Raw genomic sequence first — 18,752 nt, forward strand, 5'->3', positions numbered from 1 at the left:
AAAGAGGGGGAAAATAGTTCCACTGCATAAAGGTGGTTCCAAGACTGCTGTTGTAAATTACCGACCGATTAGCATATCAGGAATCATTGTCAAGGTCTTAGAGAAATTAGTCAAGAAAAGAATACAGGATTGGATAGATGAAAATGGGATATTGTATGGGGGACAACATGGTTTTGTGAAGGGTAGATCATGCCTCAGTAACTTGCTCACGTTTTATAACACAGTGACGGCTGAACTGGATAGGGGTAATGGGTTTACAGTGATACTACTGGACCTTGCCAAGGCCTTTGATAGGATACCACATGGAACCCTAATCAGTAAACTGGAGCAGATGGATATAGATATAGGGTTGGTGAGATGGATAGGAGGGTGGTTGAAGGAGAGATATCAAAGAGTGGTTTATTCAGGAGTGGAGTCTAAAAGACGTCTTGTGACTAGTGGAGTGCCACAGGGCTCTGTTCTTGGACCACTGCTTTTCAATTTGTTCATCGATGATATTGGAAAGGATCTGAGAGGAAGTGTTCACTTGCTTGCTGATGATGCAAAGTTGGGTAGAGCAATTGTGAGTGCACAGGATGTCAAAATTTTACAGGATGATTTGGATAGTTTGGAAGACTGGGCTAGGAAAAATGGATGTCAATTTAATGTGGCAAAGTGTAAGGTTATGCACTTTTGGGGTGAAAAGAATAGCAGCAGTATATCGCATTGGTGGAACCATACTCCAGGAGATTGATGAGGCCAGGGATTTGGGAGTGTTGGTGGATAGGGAATTGAAGTGTAGGGGGCACATTGCAAAAGTAACTAAAACAGCTCACCAAATCACTTGGCTTCTGAAAAATACTTTAACATGCAGAGACGAATAAGTTGTTGTTCCTCTGTATCGAGCCTTGATAAGACCCCATCTGGACTTCTATGCCCAGTTATGGGCACCAGGGTTTCTTCGTGATGGGGAGGAAGTGGAGAGGGTCCAGAGACGAGTGACCAAGATGATAGCAGGTCTGTGGAATTAACCTTATGAGAATAGGTTGAAGATTTGGGGGTTGCAGAAATTGGACGATAGACGAAGGAGGGGTGATATGATTGAGACATTCAAATTACTGAAGGGTGTTTATAAGATTGATCCAGAAGATATTTTTGAAAATATGACTGGTGGTGGGAGGACTAGGGGCCATGCATGGAAGCTGGGCAAGAGCGTGGTTGACAAGGGTGTTAGAGCTAGGTTCTTTACTTGGAGAGTGGTTAATGAGTGGAATAAGCTTCCAGAGTCTGTTGTGGGTGCTACGACCATGAATGAGTTCAAGGCAAGGTATGATAGATACTGTGTGAATGTTGAATAGTTGTTCTTGACATGATGTTAGGGCCTCCCTCGATGAGTCTGTCGACTGCTTGGAGTTTCCCGGAACAACAACAATAATAATAATAATAATAATATTTTTGCAAAGTGCACGGTCAGTAACTCCACTATATCGACTGGTTCAGTGAACTCTTTACCATCGTCATTCCTTAAAATCATTTTGCCATGTACAGTTTTTTTCTTGCTTGCAGCATATTGAAAGAACTGCATGCAGCAAATTGAAAAAAACTAGCTATGCAAGCAAATTCTCTTTTGCTTGCATAGCTAGTTTCCTTTCATAATCGGCTTTTGCTGTTTTTACCACACTCGTTACTCTTCTGGCCTGCACTTTATACCGTTCGTGTGCCTGCAGGTCACCCCTTTCTTTAAATTCCCTCCATAGTTGTTTCTTTTTTTGCAGCTCAAGCTTAATGGTGTTATTCATCCATTTAACCCCTACTTGTTTCACTATTCGAACCTTAGGTATACAATCAGCCATAACCTCCTGTAAATGCTCTTTGACCACTTCCCATGCTCTATCGACGTTCAGCCCTTGCAGTTGTACATGCCATGGCACTGATCCAAGCAATCTCCTAAGCTTGTCATACTTGCCAGCACGGTAATTCCACATATACCCTGTCTTAATCAGAAATTGCACACCTTTAGCCACCTCCCAGGTCAAGACCTTATGATCACTCTCACCAATAGGTGGCAACATGGTCATATTCATTACAGTCAAATTTTGAGATGCAATTACCAGGTCAAGCACTCTCACACCCCTAGTATTTTCAATTACATGCTGTTTCAGATAGTTATCCCTTAATAATTGAATAAAATCCATTTCCTTCCTCACATGTGTCCTCTCCTCCTTCCAATCAATGTTACCATAGTTGAAATTCCCCATAATAATTACCCTCCTTCCACTCATTTCATCAATTTGTTTATGCATACCATCTCCACCATCTATTCCATCACCTGGTCTATAGCAGCACCCAACTGTATATTTTATTCTGCCAGTGTCAATCTCACACCAAATAGCCTCAAATGAGCTCCTTTCACTATCCTGCAATACTTCAATTCTCCTTGGCTGCAGTTCACCAGCTATAATCAATAACACTCCTCCCCCAATTTTATTCTCTCTGTCCCTCCTAAACATACTATAACCTACACATTCTATCCCACTAACTATATCATCTTCCGTCAGCCATGTTTCACTAATGCCAATAACCTGTGGCCAGGAAGAGCCAATCAAGGCCAAAAATTCTTCCTTCTTGTTCCTATTACTCCTGGCATTAGTATACAAGAATTGCAGTGATCCCTTTGTCCCACCAATATCTTGATGCGTTATTCTAAATGTCCCATTCCCATTTTTTGTCCTTAGTGCTGGCTCAGGTACATTATATACATTTTTACACTCAACTGTCTCACTGATATCTGGATATTGACTTCCCCCCCTCCTTGGTAGTTCTAGTTTCCCTGGTTCTGCACATCCATTTTCACTTCATTCAGCAACACTTTTTCCAGTCTCCGCACACCAAGTCCATTCAAATGCAGGCCATCCATCTTGTATAAGTCCTTTCGCCCATCAAACTCATTCCACATGTCCACGAATTCCACACCACACCATCCGCATAACCTGCGCATAATGTCATTTGCGATTATGGCCCTCCTTCTAAACTCCTCTCTGTCATACCGCGGTAACAGACTCACCATTCTAACTCTGTCACTCTTTTCTTTCGCTACCTTTAACAATACTTTCAAGTCCTCTCTCATAAAAAATTTATCACCTTTCAATTCATTCGTACCCGCCACAATTATTAATTCTTTCACCCTCTGTTTTTGCACTCTAATACTCTCACTTACATCCTTAAATTTCGCACCCGGTAAGTACGATTTAGTTACACTCCCATCTATTACTCCTCTTAATAACGAGTCACCATACAACACTCTTTCCTTCATTTCGGAAACTCTCCCACGCTGTTTATTTACGTTAGCCGAATCACTCTGGAAAGAGTTTTGCAGGTGCTCTAATTGCCGCTGCGCATTTTGTATCACTGCGCGCAACCTAGCGATCTCACTTCCTACAAATAATTCCTCATTTTTTTTATCATTCAAACCATTTTCTCTTTCTGTATAATTGCTCTCACTCTTTCTTAGATCACCACTCACATTGCCATCTTGTACACCACAATTCCCTATCATGCCACTATTTTCACTCGCATTCTGGCTTTCTTCAACCATAACTGTCTCACAACCTGACACATACTTCGACTTCTCATTTTGCATACACTTTCTACAAATTCTCCCACCACTATCACTTTCAATCCAAACTCCAGCCTCATTCGAGAATGCATACATTCCACACACATCACATTGGACAAATTCTCTCACGTTATAGTTTTTGAACAATGCCGTCGTATTTTTGGACGCCATTATCTTACGTCGCATTGGCGCCATATTCAAATCTATATTATGCCATTCATTCAATTATAAATTTGTAGTCTTGCTTCCAATTGTGAATTAGTATTGTATTGCGAGATTATATTTTCTAAGTATTTGAATTCTGTAACTTATTCTATTATTTTATTGTTAAACATAATTTTGACATTTTGAATGGTGTTTCCACACATTGGCATAGCTTTTGTTTTTGTTTCAGAGAATTTTTTTGCTATTTCATTTAGATGGTTAGTTGCAATTTGGAGTTTATCTTCTGAATTTGAAATTAGTACTTGGTCATCTGCATAAAGTACTGTATTTAGCTGTTTATTTTATTTGTTAGTTAAATTCTTTTTCTAATTCTTCCATTACTATTTCTCTGTACTTTCCTGTATATTGATATCTTCAATTTTCATTCATTCTGTTTATCTCATCAATTTTGTGTGTGACTCCACGGATATTCCAAATTGATATTTTTAATTTTTCAAAGAGAAGTCCCTGTCCATTAGCCGGATCAATTCTGTTTAAATCCATTCTAATTTTTTTTCTTCAGAGCTTTGCGAATAATTGGAAATTTCCCCTGGATGGACTACCAACCGTTCACAGAGTGAGTTTGGTGGTGGGGCTGCCACCATAAGGCCTCCAAACCTGCCTTTTGGGAGGGAAATCAGACTCCCACTGTGTGAGATGGAAAAAAACATAATACAATAGGAAAGATTCACACTTAGCCCTCGACTACTCTAATAACATTGGGGGAAAGGAGCAAGAGGAACAACAAAAAAGAAAGGAAGAAAGAAGAGTAGGGACCGGTCTTCAGATAATATCCATCCAGATGTATATTACATGAAGTAAGGCAAGGTATAAGTAATATTACTATAGTTGAAGTCCCACATAATGATCACTCACTTTGCACTTACCAAACTTCCTGAAACATTACTTGCTTATCATCATCTAAATTTCCTGAGGCATAGCAGCATCCCAATAATACTTGTCTTTTATTATTATTATTATTATTATTATTATTATTATTACGTGACACCTCCAGGAAATCCAACAACAATATTTTTGTCTGTAAATTGTATGTGTTCTTAAGGCCAGTTTGTCTGTAAATGGAATGAAAAACCCAAGTTTCTGGAAGAAAAAAACTCTGCTTATGAGATTGGCTAACTCACTTTCAATTGAAAAAGCCCATAGAAGGATTCCCTTCATCATGACATGAAATCTAGCCCAGGTCTTTTTCATTTGAAGGATGCAATGTTCTGCTGTTCTTCCAATTATGCTACGGAAGCTATAAACTTTTGTCTTGTAAACTTTTTATTTTGCACCATATATTTTCTCGTAGAAAGGCTTATAAGTTGGTTGCACATGATTACTAAATAACTTAAAGAATTCACAACGTATACTGGAATATAAATTAAAATAAATTTTAATATATACTTCCTATATTTCGGCAATGTCACGTTGCCATCTTCATGGGAACATAAGATTAAGACACGTGCATGCAGGCACTAAAAACAGCAAATGAGGTCGAAGTGAGGAAACTACTGTTTTTCCTAAAGTCCTCATGGTGCCTCCCAAGTAGGCTATATTAGGTATTCTTGGCCATTGGGCTGAAATTCTCAAGATGTAAGTCTCCCAAATTTGGGGCAGTCTTATGCGTCCAAATTTGTTGAGGTTTGGCATGTTTCTTAGGGCTGAGGCTGATTCTATGAATAGTCTTTCAAATTTATACTTGCTGCGGTGTATTATTGTGGCTTTCTGACACCGTATTCTGTGGCGTGTCCAGAGCAAGCATGTCTGCAAGCCCAGAGTGGCTCTACTGGTGAAACCAGATGTAGTCCTTGTGTTCCAAAATTTGCCAAACCTAAAGTTTATTTTAATTTATATTCCACTATACGTTGTGAATTCCTTAAGTTATTTAGTAATCATATATTTTCAGAGTTCTTAGTGTCATTTGACTCTCTGATTCTCTACCATGAGAGGATACAATTCATCTCTTACTGTGATTAACACTCTTCCACTATTTTTACCTTTCCTATCCTGATAAAATATATCCAACTCTTCAATTTCTATTCCTGTCAGAACCTCCATCTGATTTCACTAATATTGATGGTCTTTGGAGAGACTGAGATAATCAATCAAAGCCACAGTCATTCATTTTATTCCTAATTCTCCTGGCATTTGTATACAGAAGAACCAGTGCATTATCTATATTAATACAGCAGTTATTACTCTCTGAAAACTCCACTTTACTCTGCAATATAATACACTGTCTCATTTCTCAAGCCACATGAAACCATCCCTGCTACTTGCATCTTGCAACTTTCGTTTCTCTGCTCTAACAGACTCACTTGTCCAGAAAACAACAGTCTCTCAAATGACAAATTGAATCAGTTTCCCTGAAAATCATTGCTATGAGAGAAATATGGTTGATGATGATAGTGCACTAATAGGAACAGAGATTTATGGATTTGATGTTTTAATATTATACCTTCAAAGTAATAATGTTCTGAATATTTTTTCAGATACATCCCTAATTGTGTGAACTTTTCTGCAAGGACAACAGCTAGCCAAACGCAAGATATTATTATGTCCAAATTGGATAGGTAAGCATTAACTAACATTGGATTGTAATTATTTGTTGAATTTCTTTCTTGTATAACATATATAACCATCACACATCTAAAAGTGAATAATAGTCTAACATGTGTAAAGAAAAATATTGCCTCTAATATTTCATTGCTTCATATATATATATATATATATATTCATATTTTTATATACTGACTTAGATCCGAGAATTAGAACAATTAATTTATTCATAATGCAGTGTTTCGTTGGAAGGCCGATTTCTTCAGGCATGAAGAAACACAGAAAGCAAATAAAAATCACTATAAAGAAACATTGTGCCACTGAAATTTGACTATTATAAACTTTAGTTAACTTTGAACTCGAGCTACAGTTCATGTTAAAGTTCTATTGTTAGGCATCTGTGCACGTGTGACTTCACGAGTGCGCCAATATCTGATAGCAGAGTTGAATGAGTCCAGTAAATTGTAACTAAGGTTACTGTTTATATGATGAGGATCCATAACAATTTCCTTGGACTCGACTATGCAGCATTCTACCTTGTCGTGGCATACATGAAAGTTTAAAGTTGTTGTCCAGTTTATCTCATGTTGGCAGCCTTCATGATTTGTGTTTACTGAAAACAGGACATGGCTTGACAGGGCACTTGCTCTAGTTCTTTTGTAGGCAATGTCTCTCTAGTGTTCTTCGAGATGTAGGAGGATGGATTTCTCAGTCTGACCATAGTATGGCTTACCACAGTTGCACGTAATTTTGTACACTCCTGGGAACTGTAGATGGTTGTGAGCTGGTTTGTGTTTGCTTATAATTGATCTTAATTTGAGAAGAGTAGATAAGCACGTTTTTATGTTAAATTTTCTTAAAATTCTTCATAGTTTCTTGGAGAGGGAACTAATGTATGGTAAGGAGATATAACCTTTGGGGTTGTTCTGTGTTTCTGAGTTGTTTTGATGATGGCGGTGGTGGTGGCATAGATGCTTGTTAATAGTTTTTGAAGAGTAGCCATTACTTGTGAAGGTTCTTTTTAGATGTTGTAGTTCATTTTTTAGCTCTTCATCATCTGACGGTATAACTCTTGCACGATGTGCTAGAGTTGAGATGATACCCACTTTCCGTGCTGGATAGTGATGTGAAGACGCATGCAGGTATCTATCCGTGTGTGTAGATTTTCTAACGATGGAGATTTTTATGGAGTCAGATGTCTTGGTAAGTTTTACGTCCAGAAAAGGAAGAGATCCATTTTCTTCAACCTTGATGGTTAATTTGATGTCTTGATGGAAGTTGTTTATGTGAACTAAAAAAGTGTGAAGAAGTAGATGACATATTCCAGATAAGGAATATGTCATCTACATATTTCAGCCAGACTTTTGGCTTAAGAGTAGATGAGGAGATTGCCTTTTGTTTGTAGTTTTCAAAAAAGATGTTGGCTAGTATTGGGGATAGGGGGCTGCCCATTGCTAATCCTTTATTTTGTTTGTAAATTTTTCCCTCAAATTGAAAGTAGCCGGAGTTTATACAATGTGATAGCAGGGAAAACATCTTTTTTGAAATCTTGTTGCTTAAAATATCAATAACCTCTTGAGTTTGAATGTTTGTGAAGAGTCCAAAGACATTATGGTAGACCCAAACTATCCCTACAATATCTATCATGCCTCTCCTTGAACCCATTAGCAGACAAATGTTTTCTCACATCTGACTGTGGCAACCTATTCTGTGTAAATATTATTATTACGTAACACCTCTAAGGAGCCCAAAGACTCATCGAGGGAGGACACTACTCTACAACTCTCCGTCTTCACCAATCCACCACCAGCAACTACCTTAATCATCTACACCAACGCCATCTACCGCCGACCACCACCACTAGTATTTTCACAGATAATCACAAACATCCATGCCCACAGCAAGATTCGAACCCCGCAACCTTTTGGCTCGAGAGTGGATATGCTAACCACTTGGCCAACCAGGCTCACTGTTCTCCAAACAAAAAAACCTAATCTTCATACCCCTGCTAACCACACTGTTAATCGACTTCCATAGATGATCTCTTGTTCTGTCCCTTCATGCCAAGTGCTGAAACAATTCCCCGTCATCAGTCAAGGTTTATATTTTATATATTATATATTTTATTTTACTTGTTATATATTTTACTGCTTCATTATAGGTGTTTGACTGATGGCATCAGCATTAAATTTTGCAAGATGAGAGAAAGTGTTCCAGTCAGCCTGGTCAATTTTCCATATAGGTATCCATGTGGGTGAACACGGTTCCTGTGAAGACATTGTGCAGAGATCAGGAAAGTGATCACTTCCATATATGTTCTCTTCAACGTCCCAGCGAGTAGTGGAAGAATGGAAGGGGAGCAGATTGTAAGATCAATTGCAGAATATGAACGTATTCTGCTATTGATAAAGAAAGTATTGAGTTTATTATTTAAAAGGGTGAGGTTATTATTATCAAGAATTCTTTCAGTGATTTGACTTCGTCTATTAGTGTTGGCGCTACCTACAGAATATTGTGACCATTAAAGTCACCTATCAAAAGTATGGGTTCAGGAAGTTGCGAGATAAAGTTATCAAGATCAATTTCATTTAACTCGGCATTTGGTAGTAAATAGATCGAACATACTGCAATAAGAAATCCCACAGAGAAGTGACTTAATACTTCTCTGCTTCCAGAGAAGTATTAAGTTGGACCTGATGGAAAGGAATATGACTACCCACTAGGATAGCTACTCCTCCATGAGCAGGACCACCTCCAGTTCTGTCTTTATGTACAACAGTGAAATTCCTAAAGGTATGGTTCTCATTGGGTCTTAAGTATGTTTCCTTTAGACAGAAGCAGAAAGGTTTGTGTTTCTGCAACAACATCTTGATATCATCAATATTCTGGCGAATCGGCCAGAGAATTAGAAAAGGGAGACAAATGTTTAACAAAACTTGGACAGGATAAGAAAAAGGATGATAACAAGAAGAGGAGGAAAGCACTGAACTTGGTAATAACAACAACAAGGTAAGTCCATTAAAATCTAAAAAAAAAAAAGTAATATGGTGTGGTGTATGGCAATTCAGTCATATAATTTGCACTTCAAAAGGTCATAACTACTTCTAGCTGTCCATGGGTGAAAAGTCAAGATATGACAAATGTAATGGAAAAACAGAAATGGAAGATAAAAGATATGGTAGTTCTTGTTGGAACTAATAATTTAAACAGCAGCAAGTGTGAGAAAGGATATGAAAGATCTCTTTGCAGAAGCGAGAAAGAAATGTGAGAGAGTAAAAATTGTAGGTTTTCTACCTAGATACGATAGTACCAAGTTAAGGAGGAGAACAATTATAGCTAATCATTCAATGCACAGGCTGTATATAAGAAATGGATGCGAGTTTTTTTAGATGCTTAGAGAGTATTTGATGGCAGAAAAGACTTGTATAAGATGGCCTGTACTTGAATAGACTTTGCTTCAGGAGAGTGAGAAAATTACTATTGGGATGAGACCTAATGTATATCATCATGGGAAGAATGGGGAAAATGTAAGTTCAGCTATGATATGCAAATATGATAAATATATGAATTGCTTTAAACATGTTTATGCATCTTGCAAAGGGGTGGAAATATATGCTTTGAGTATAGACCTTTTGAGTGTGTCTGAAGAGGGAAAAGAGAAAGTTCTACAACAAGGACACACAGATTGCATATATAATTACCGTTATTTAAATTAAGGGGATATTAAATCCTACATTGTTTTTAAAACCGAATAAGAAACTTAAAGATCGGAATCAAAGAGTTTCATGCCGAATATAGTAACTATAATTAATGTTTACATCGCCGAAATGAAGCCTATTGGCTCTTTATTTTAAATAATATAATTACCGTATTTTTCGATAGATAATGTGCACCTAATGTATAACGTGCACCCCCAACATTTTCATCACTCCTTTTGATGTATAGATAACGTGCATGCGCCAACTAGCGGTGGAGTTAGGAAGTACAGACAGAGGAATTTTCATGATGGTGATTTTCAAAAGAAAGACTGTCCCAAAAGTTTGTGATTCCAAAGATATTATTGTTACTGCTAATGATAAAGGTTGGATAAATTCCGAGGTTATGAAATTTTGGTTGGAGAATGTGTGGTGAAAGAGAAGAATGGCATTTTTCAACCCAAAATCGTTGTTAGTGTTGGACTCGTGTAGGGCACACACGACAGCAGAAGTTAAAACAATTGTAAGTATTCCGCCGTCATGCCAGGTGGTTTAACAAAAAACTCGAACCCCTTGATCTTGCAGTAAATAAACCATTCAAAGACAATTTGTGGGCTAAGTGGGAAGACTGGATGATGAATGACATTCATAAATGCTGTATAACAAACAGGGCTGATGAAAAGAACGTCATATAAAGATATAGTTACGTGGATGGTAGAAAGTTGGGCTGCAGTAAGTGAAAACTGTGTTAGAAATGGTTTCATTAAAGCACAAGGGAATGCAGTGGTGTCTGGTGACAATGATTATGAAGCTGAAGAAATACCAAATGAAATTTTTAACGCAATTGATTCTTTCAATATTGAGTCTGATGAAGAATTTTTTGGATTTGAATAGTGTAATGTTCAATAAATATTAAGTAATACTTCTAAATTCAACCTAATGCCGCCATCTGTTGGGGATTAAAGGAAGGTTTCATCTCATAAATACGACTTTCTGCATAAACAACCCTCAGTCCAGACAAATGAACGGAGAATATTTCTTAAACTTGGGAAGAACACCCTCAGTCCGAGCAGTTGTATGGAAAAACAACTTCGGTCCAATCACATCAACTATTATCACTATTGCATCAGCCATTATTTTGTTATCAGTGGTTTGTTGAATCACTACTAGTTTTGATTATAGTTTTACTGTTTTGGTTTTATTAATATTATTATTATTATTATTATTATTATTATTATTATTATTATTATTATTCCTGACACCTCCAAGGAGTCCGAAGACTCATCGGGGGAGGATTCCTACAACTGTCTCAACCACTACATCGAACTTCTACTACGAATCATCTCCATCAACGCCATCTATCGCCCACCACAACTAGTATTTTTTGTCTGTAAATTGCGTGTGTTCTGAAGGGCCGATTTGTCTGTATGGGGGAGAAAAAAACCCTGCTACCTCTGTATGAGATTGGCTAACTCATCTTCGATTGAAATCGTCCGGATAAAGATTCCTCCCATCGCGACGACGAATCGAACTTAGGTCTATTCCAATCGAAGGGCGCAATGTGCCACTGTTCTTCCAATTGCGCTACGGAGGCGATTAAAGAAAAAAAAAAAAAAAACGCCTACCGTGCAGTTGTAGTCTTACCGGCACTGCTACAAGACTCTACTGTTCTGGCAAGAGCACTGAATCAAAAATTGCATGATCTTCGAGACACATAATATAATAAACGCACCACAATCCCTAAACTGACTGATTACATCGTAACATCGCCTTCTGAATCGTGATTTTACGAGTATTTTAATTGTTTTTTAATAATAAAAAGTAGTGTGAAAATAATAAGTGATTATTCTAATAGTTCTAATGAAAGTGAAGCTGATACTAAAGAAAAACTCACAAAGAAATGAAAAAAAAGACAGGTAGAACTAGAGATGTAATGAAAATTCTTCGCGCAACAAGGCACGAAGTTGGTCCTGACTGTTTATGCAAAAGGTATCGTTGTTTCGAAACTATTCCTGATGCCGAACGAAAAAGAATTATTCGTGATTTTAACTTATTAGGGAACTATAATGACCAAAACTCTTATTTAAGTGGACTAATTACAATCCTTCCAGTAATGAGAAAGCATCCTAGAAAAGGCTGCTTTTCTAGAAAAGCGTCCATCTATTGTAAAGAAAACTATAAAGAATCAGAAGAATAAAAAAATAAATAACAGAGAAACTGCGCTACAGAGCTTATACACTGCCAAAGTACCCATAAAGTTAACGAAGTATAATGACCTACTCCACCTGTCTCAGTTTTTAGAGTGGCCAAATTCAAAAAAATTTTACGAAGACTTGCTGTATAATGATGCTCCATATAGGGTGGTGATGACGACAACGTTGATGACCATCCAATAGATGATTGAAATAAATAATTATTTTAAAACTACAATATTTTAAATTTTACTTACATTTTTATTACTTTTTACCATATTTCATTTTTTGTGTATTATTGCTTACTTAATAAAGAAGCACTTACTAACCTTTGTTAGTATAATAATCCCCTCAGTACCTATTATCTTTAAAACAAGGGATGCGATCTGATCATTATTTATGAATTAAATAATTAATTAATTAAAAAATCCGATATTACTAATCCGATTAATAAAAAAATGTGCATAACAACCATTTTTTTTATATGGGCACCAACTTAGCCGGAATTTACCGGGGAAAAACCACTTCAGTCCGGCCATTTCGACAAAAAGGTCATTATTTGCCATTTGTTTTTTTAATTTTTAAATACTATTTAAATTATTATGCTTAATATACATGAATTTACCATATCTATTTTTTTTTATTTTGTTATGCTATGTTTACTTGCATTTTAACAACAAGGAAAATTTAATTAAGTTTTTTTCGGAAATCAATATCGTGGACTGAAGTTGTTTTTCCCCTGCACCCTTCACATGTTACTGTAAACGCCCGAAAATTGGTAAATCTTAGGTTGTACCGGTAAATCCTGGCATTTACCACAGTAAAGTGGTAAAAGTCCAAAAAATGCTTGTAAACGCTTCCATTTTGGGTTTTTACCAAACTATTTCGGTAAATGCCAGCATTTACTAACACCAATTGGTAAAAGCCCGTAATAAGCAGTGAGTCTGTCTGAGCCTGTACTCTGCATGTCTGAACATGCTCGTGATTCTCTTAGCTGTTCGCGTACCTAACCGCTCAGTCGTGTGCGGGTATAGATGGGTGCGAGTGGCTATGATCTATTGTTTTTGTGCTAATATATTTTACGTGTTTTTTTTTTTTATTTCCTTCATAGAAATGAGTGATAATGTGCTAATATATTTTACATAATCTACCTTTTCTTATTTCTTTTAGTGCATAGTTGATTATAGGTTAGGTTAGGTAATCCTGTTTTAATTTCCTATTCCATTTACACAGTTTTGCATTTCATTAAGTTATGCAAGATAAATGACTGTTAGAATATTTTAAAACTTACACGTTCAAAAAATAATTAAAAATTAAAAAAAAAACACATACGCTCACTTGAAAAGCACAATCACAGTAAAAAAAAAAAATACAGGCTTTTACCAATTGGTGTTGGTAAAGGCTGGCATTTACCGAAATGGTTTGGTAGCTGACATAAAAGCTCAAAATAGAAGCATTTAGAAGAATTTTTCGGACTTTTATCACCTCACTATGGTAAATGCTAGAATTTACCAGTTTTCAGGCTTTTACAGTAACACACACACACACACATATATATATACACACACACACACACACACATACAAATGTGGGACCATCAGAAAGAAAGAAGTTGAGTTTGTTGGTTTATTAAATACCTTGTGGCCTATTGGCATTAATGAAACCTGGCTATCAGAATCAGATATTGTTATCTGGGATTGAGTAAAAAGTATAGTATTTTTAGGAATGAATAAAGAGAGGAGAGGTGGGGAAATACTACTAATGATATTAATCTAACAGGTAAGTTTAGGCGTTGATGGTTATTCATGACTTATTTTTCACGGTATTAACAACACCACAAACACTTTTATCAACAAAGATGTTTTATTAACGCTAATATTTCGCTGATTTTCAACTCAGCATCATCAGAGCACAACACACATGTAAACGCGACAGTGAGTGAGTGAAACAATATAATTGCAAAAGACAAAAGGTCTATTTTTGGCGCCCTCTAACGAAAAAAAAAAAAAAAAACAAAAAAACAGCAGTTATCCAGGAGTTTTTCTTAGGATAACCGTCTCCCAAATTTTTGGCAAATTAATGCAACCATATTTGTGAAGATTGGGAGAATTCTCCAAAGCCATCGCTGATTCAAAAAATAATCTTTCAGATCTATAACAACTCCTAAATAGCACATTCGTTTTCCTCCATCTAATCCTGTGTGAAGGAGTGTCCAAAGCGTGGTCTGCCAGTCCTGACTTGCCATAGTAATAGTAGCGAATGTATCTTTCATGTTCTTCCAGGCAGATGTTCACTGATCTTCCTGTTTGCCCATAATAGGCCAAGTCACAGTCACATGGAACTTCATACACTCCTGGGTGTGCTAAAGGGTGAAGTTTATCCTTTGGCGAGCGGATCAGAGTTGTGACTTGACCTATTATAGGCAAACAGGAAGATCAGTGAACATCCACCTGGAAGAACATGAAAGATACATTCGCTACTATTACTATGGCAAGTCGGGACTGGCAGACCACGCTTTGGACACTCCTTCACACAGGATTAGATGGAGGAAAACGAATGTGCTATTTAGGAGTCATTATAGATCTGAAAGATTATTTTTTGAGTCAGCAATGGCTTTGGAGAATTCTCCCAACCTTAACAAATATGGTTGCATTAATTTGCCAAAAATTTGGGAGACGGTTATCCTAAGAAAAACTCCTGGATAACTGCTGTTTTTTTTTTTCGTTAGAGGGCGCCAAAAATAGGACTTTAGACATTTTGTCTTTTGCAATTATATTGTTTCACTCACTCACTGTCGTGTTTACATGTGTGTTGTGCTCTGATGATGCTGAGTTGAAAATCAGCGAAATATTAGCGTTAATAAAACATCTTTGTTGATAAAAGTGTTTGTGGTGTTGTTAATACTGTGAAAAATAAGTCATGTACTAATGATATTAGATGACTTAAGTGTGTCTGGGTATAAACACATGAAAACAATAATAGTAATAATGTTCAATGTAGCAGTGAGTTTGAGGTTATCGGTTATCGGAAGTAGAGGCTAATAGGATGAAATATATGGTGGATTGTTGCTACAGGTCTGGCAGTTCAGTTACAGGGAACGATGAAATGTATCACCAGTTTAACCTGATGTGTACTAAATTAATGATCATTATGGGTGATAAGAATGAATCAGAATTTATTGCATTGTTGAAAGACAATTTTCTCAAGTAACCTGTGAAAGAAGAAACTTGAGAAAGAGTGTTAGATTTGTTAATAGTTTTGAATGGGTCTCTGTTAAAAATATTACTATTTTACCACTAGTTGGTTGAGTGATCATGCTTTGCTTTCCTAGAAAGTGGCTAATTATATTAATTGTTCCAATTAGGGCATGCAACATGCTGAACTGTAATGCTGGAAATTATGATCCCTTTAGGAGAATACTATTTTTGGTCTCATGCTATCAGTTTCTGAATGAAAAAGATATCAACAATGCATGGGAAGCTTTGAAAAAGTGCTTAAATAAGGTTATCTGGATGTATTCCTAGAGTTAGAAGAAATAATCAGGCATGAAATAGATGTGCACAATTATTAAGCAAGAGTTAAAGTAGGTGTGAGATGGATGAATAAAGAGATCAAGCATGCAATACAGAGAAAGAGGGCATTGTGGAGGCAGCATAAGCAAAATGGAAATAACCAATTCCATGAGGTCTACAAAGACCAGGCAAGGAGGGTGACTTGGTTGGTGAGGGTAGTTGAAGAGAGGTATGAACAGCAGTTAGCTAATAAAGCCAAAAAAAAAATTCTAAGAAGTTCTTTTGATATGCAGCCAGCAAAAGAAAAAATGATTATGGATGGATGCCATTGATTGGAGAAAATGGTATAAAGTTGCGGAATGTGTGGTGGAGATACTTAATGAGCAGTTCATACAGGTCTTTCAATCTTGTGAATGTGACTTCATGGAGAGATTGAGAGTGGTAGATGATGGGGAGGAGAGACTGACTGTAAGTGAGCAAGAAGTGTATGGGAAGTTGAGTAAAGTAGATGCTAATAAGGCTGTGGGACTTGATAATATATTGCCACGTATTCTGAAGGAATGTGCCAGAGAGTTGACACCTGCCTTGACATATTTCTTTAATGCGAGACTTGCACTCAGTCAAGTCCCTAAGGAGTGGAAGGAGGGCAAGATTGTGCCACTTCATAAAGGAGGTGATCGAACTCAAGCATTAAACTATAGGCCTATCCGTGTGTCAGGTGTTGTGGTTAAGTTGTTGGAGAAGCTTGTGAGAACTAGGATCCAGAGTTGGGTTGACAACAATGCTATCATCTTTGATGGACAGCATGGATTTGCTAAAGGGAGGTCATGTTTTTGTAATCTACTTACTTATTACAATAAACTGACTGCTTCCTTGGACAGAGGAGAAGGATACACAGTGATATACTTGGATTTCGCAAAGGCTTTTGATAAAGTACCTCATGATTAATTGATAGTCAAACTGGAGCGGATGGGGTTGGATATTAGATTGGTGCATTGGATTGGAGATTGGCTGTCTGATAGGTATCAAGAAGTTGTGTATGGGGGGGGGGGGGAGCGATGTCGAGGAAAAGGAAAGTCGCTAGCGGAGTGCCTTAGAGATCTGTTTTAGGGCCATTACTGTTTAACTTGTATTGAAAGTTTATTTTTTGCTAGGTTAGACTATGATAAATTTAGTTTAATCCTTTATCCCAGTGAGAGCAAACAAAGTTTGCGGTGTTGGTGTTGTACTACTTACCCAGGTCAGATAGTACAACACTATATTTAGTCCTGAAGATATTTTCAGGTGCAAACTTTGTTTGCTCTCACTGGGATAAAGGATTAAACTAAATTTATCATTGTTTAACTTGTATGTTAATGATATAGGTGAGGATTTCATCATCATCATCATCAAATTCCTGCCATGTACCCTCAAGGGGTGTACAGGATATGACAGTACTACATGAAAAAATTACATCATTACTAACTTCCTATCTACAATTTTCCTCCAAATCAGTCTGTTACTTGTCAGGACTCCAACATTATCAGATCTTATATTTCTATTGTCTAAGGCACTTTGTACCGTATCAATCCACCTATATCTTGGTCTTCCTCTGGGTCGTTTTCCTGCCAACCTGGCAGAGAACACTTGTTTTGCTAATCTTTCCTCTCCCATTCTATTTAAGTGACCATACCACCTGAGATTAGCTCTGATAACACATTCCTGGATGCTGACAATGTCAAATTCTTTCCTAATATCCTCATTTTTAATATAATATTGCCATTGATGCCATCTGTTCACGCCTCTAATCTTTCTCAGGACTCTCATATCTGCGGTCTCTAGTCTTTGGTCAAGTGTTTTACTTCTGACCCAGCTCTCAGATCCATAAGTTAAAATTGGTTTGAACACAGTCTTGTATACAGCTAATTTAGTGTTCCGACTAATTTCTTTCTTATTCCATATGAATTTATTCAATTGACTTCCCACGATACCAGCTTTGCTGATTCTGTTGTCTATTTCTATATTTAGTTTACCATCTTCAGTAAAAATTGTGCCTAAGTAGCTGAAATGTTTTACTTGTTCCACAGGTTCTCCATTCACAACACAGTTGACATTTTCAATGATTCTGCCTATTTTCATTGTCTTTGTCTTTTTATTGCTGACCTTCATACCATATCTATTACAACAGCTATTCAATTTAGTCAGAGAATCTTGCAGACTTGTAGCGGATTTATTTAGAAGTATAACATCATCCGCATAAAGCAAAGAGCTGACATTAACATCTCCAATTTTGATATCAGGTTTAATACCACATTCCTTCATAATGTGATCCATATAGATAATGAATAACAGAGGGGATAAGTACATCCTTGTCTCACACCAGATTTAACATTAAACCATCTTCCTGTAATTCCTTCAATTCTAACTGCTGACTCACAACTCAAATAAAGACTAAGTATTGCTTGATATAATGCCCCATTGACACCATATAACTGCAGCGTATTGAATAGCTTCTCTCTTGGCACCTTGTCATATGCCTTTTCCATAATCGACAAAACTTAAATACAGATCTTTGTTATATTCCCATGCTTTCTCGACTATTAGTCGTAAAGTGAAGATCTGATCCTGACAGCCTCTATTTGGCCTGAGGATTTGGATGGAGATATTCAGATAGTGGATATGGATCTGAAATTTAGAGGAGACATAGCCAAAATTGTGAAGACAACACAAAGGCTTCTCGGAATGATGCTGAGGACACTGACGTGTAGAAGTAGGGAGATTCTTCTTCTGTTAGGGAGATTCTTCTTCTGTTGTATAAGGCTTTGATCAGGCCACACATGGACTACTGTGCCCAGATTTGGTCTCCCGGTTTTCAGAGGGATGAAGAGATGTTGGAAAGGGTCCAAAGGTGGCTGACTAAGGTAGTTTCTGACCTCTGGAATGTCGAGTATGAGGAAAGATTGAAAAGATGTAATTTGCAGAGTCAGTGGAGAGAAGGAAGAGGGGAGATATG

At 37.0% G+C, this 18,752-nt stretch overlaps 1 protein-coding gene across 1 annotated transcript in view; it reads left to right on the forward strand.

The window, feature by feature from the left end:
* Positions 1-18,752, forward strand: part of LOC150108079 (dynein axonemal heavy chain 3-like) — a 1,881,116-nt gene that overhangs the window by 720,800 nt on the left and 1,141,564 nt on the right. Inside the window, exon 35 of the mRNA XM_090415945.1 lies at positions 6,295-6,375. Coding sequence (XP_090272071.1) covers positions 6,295-6,375 — 81 coding nt within the window. The remainder of the gene's footprint in view (positions 1-6,294; positions 6,376-18,752) is intronic.

The sequence above is a fragment of the Typopeltis vanoorti genome, chromosome 3 (genome assembly GCF_054136105.1).
Source record: "Typopeltis vanoorti isolate ZY-2024b chromosome 3, IOZ_Tvanoo_1.0, whole genome shotgun sequence".
In the NCBI taxonomy this organism is placed as follows: domain Eukaryota; kingdom Metazoa; phylum Arthropoda; class Arachnida; order Uropygi; family Thelyphonidae; genus Typopeltis; species Typopeltis vanoorti.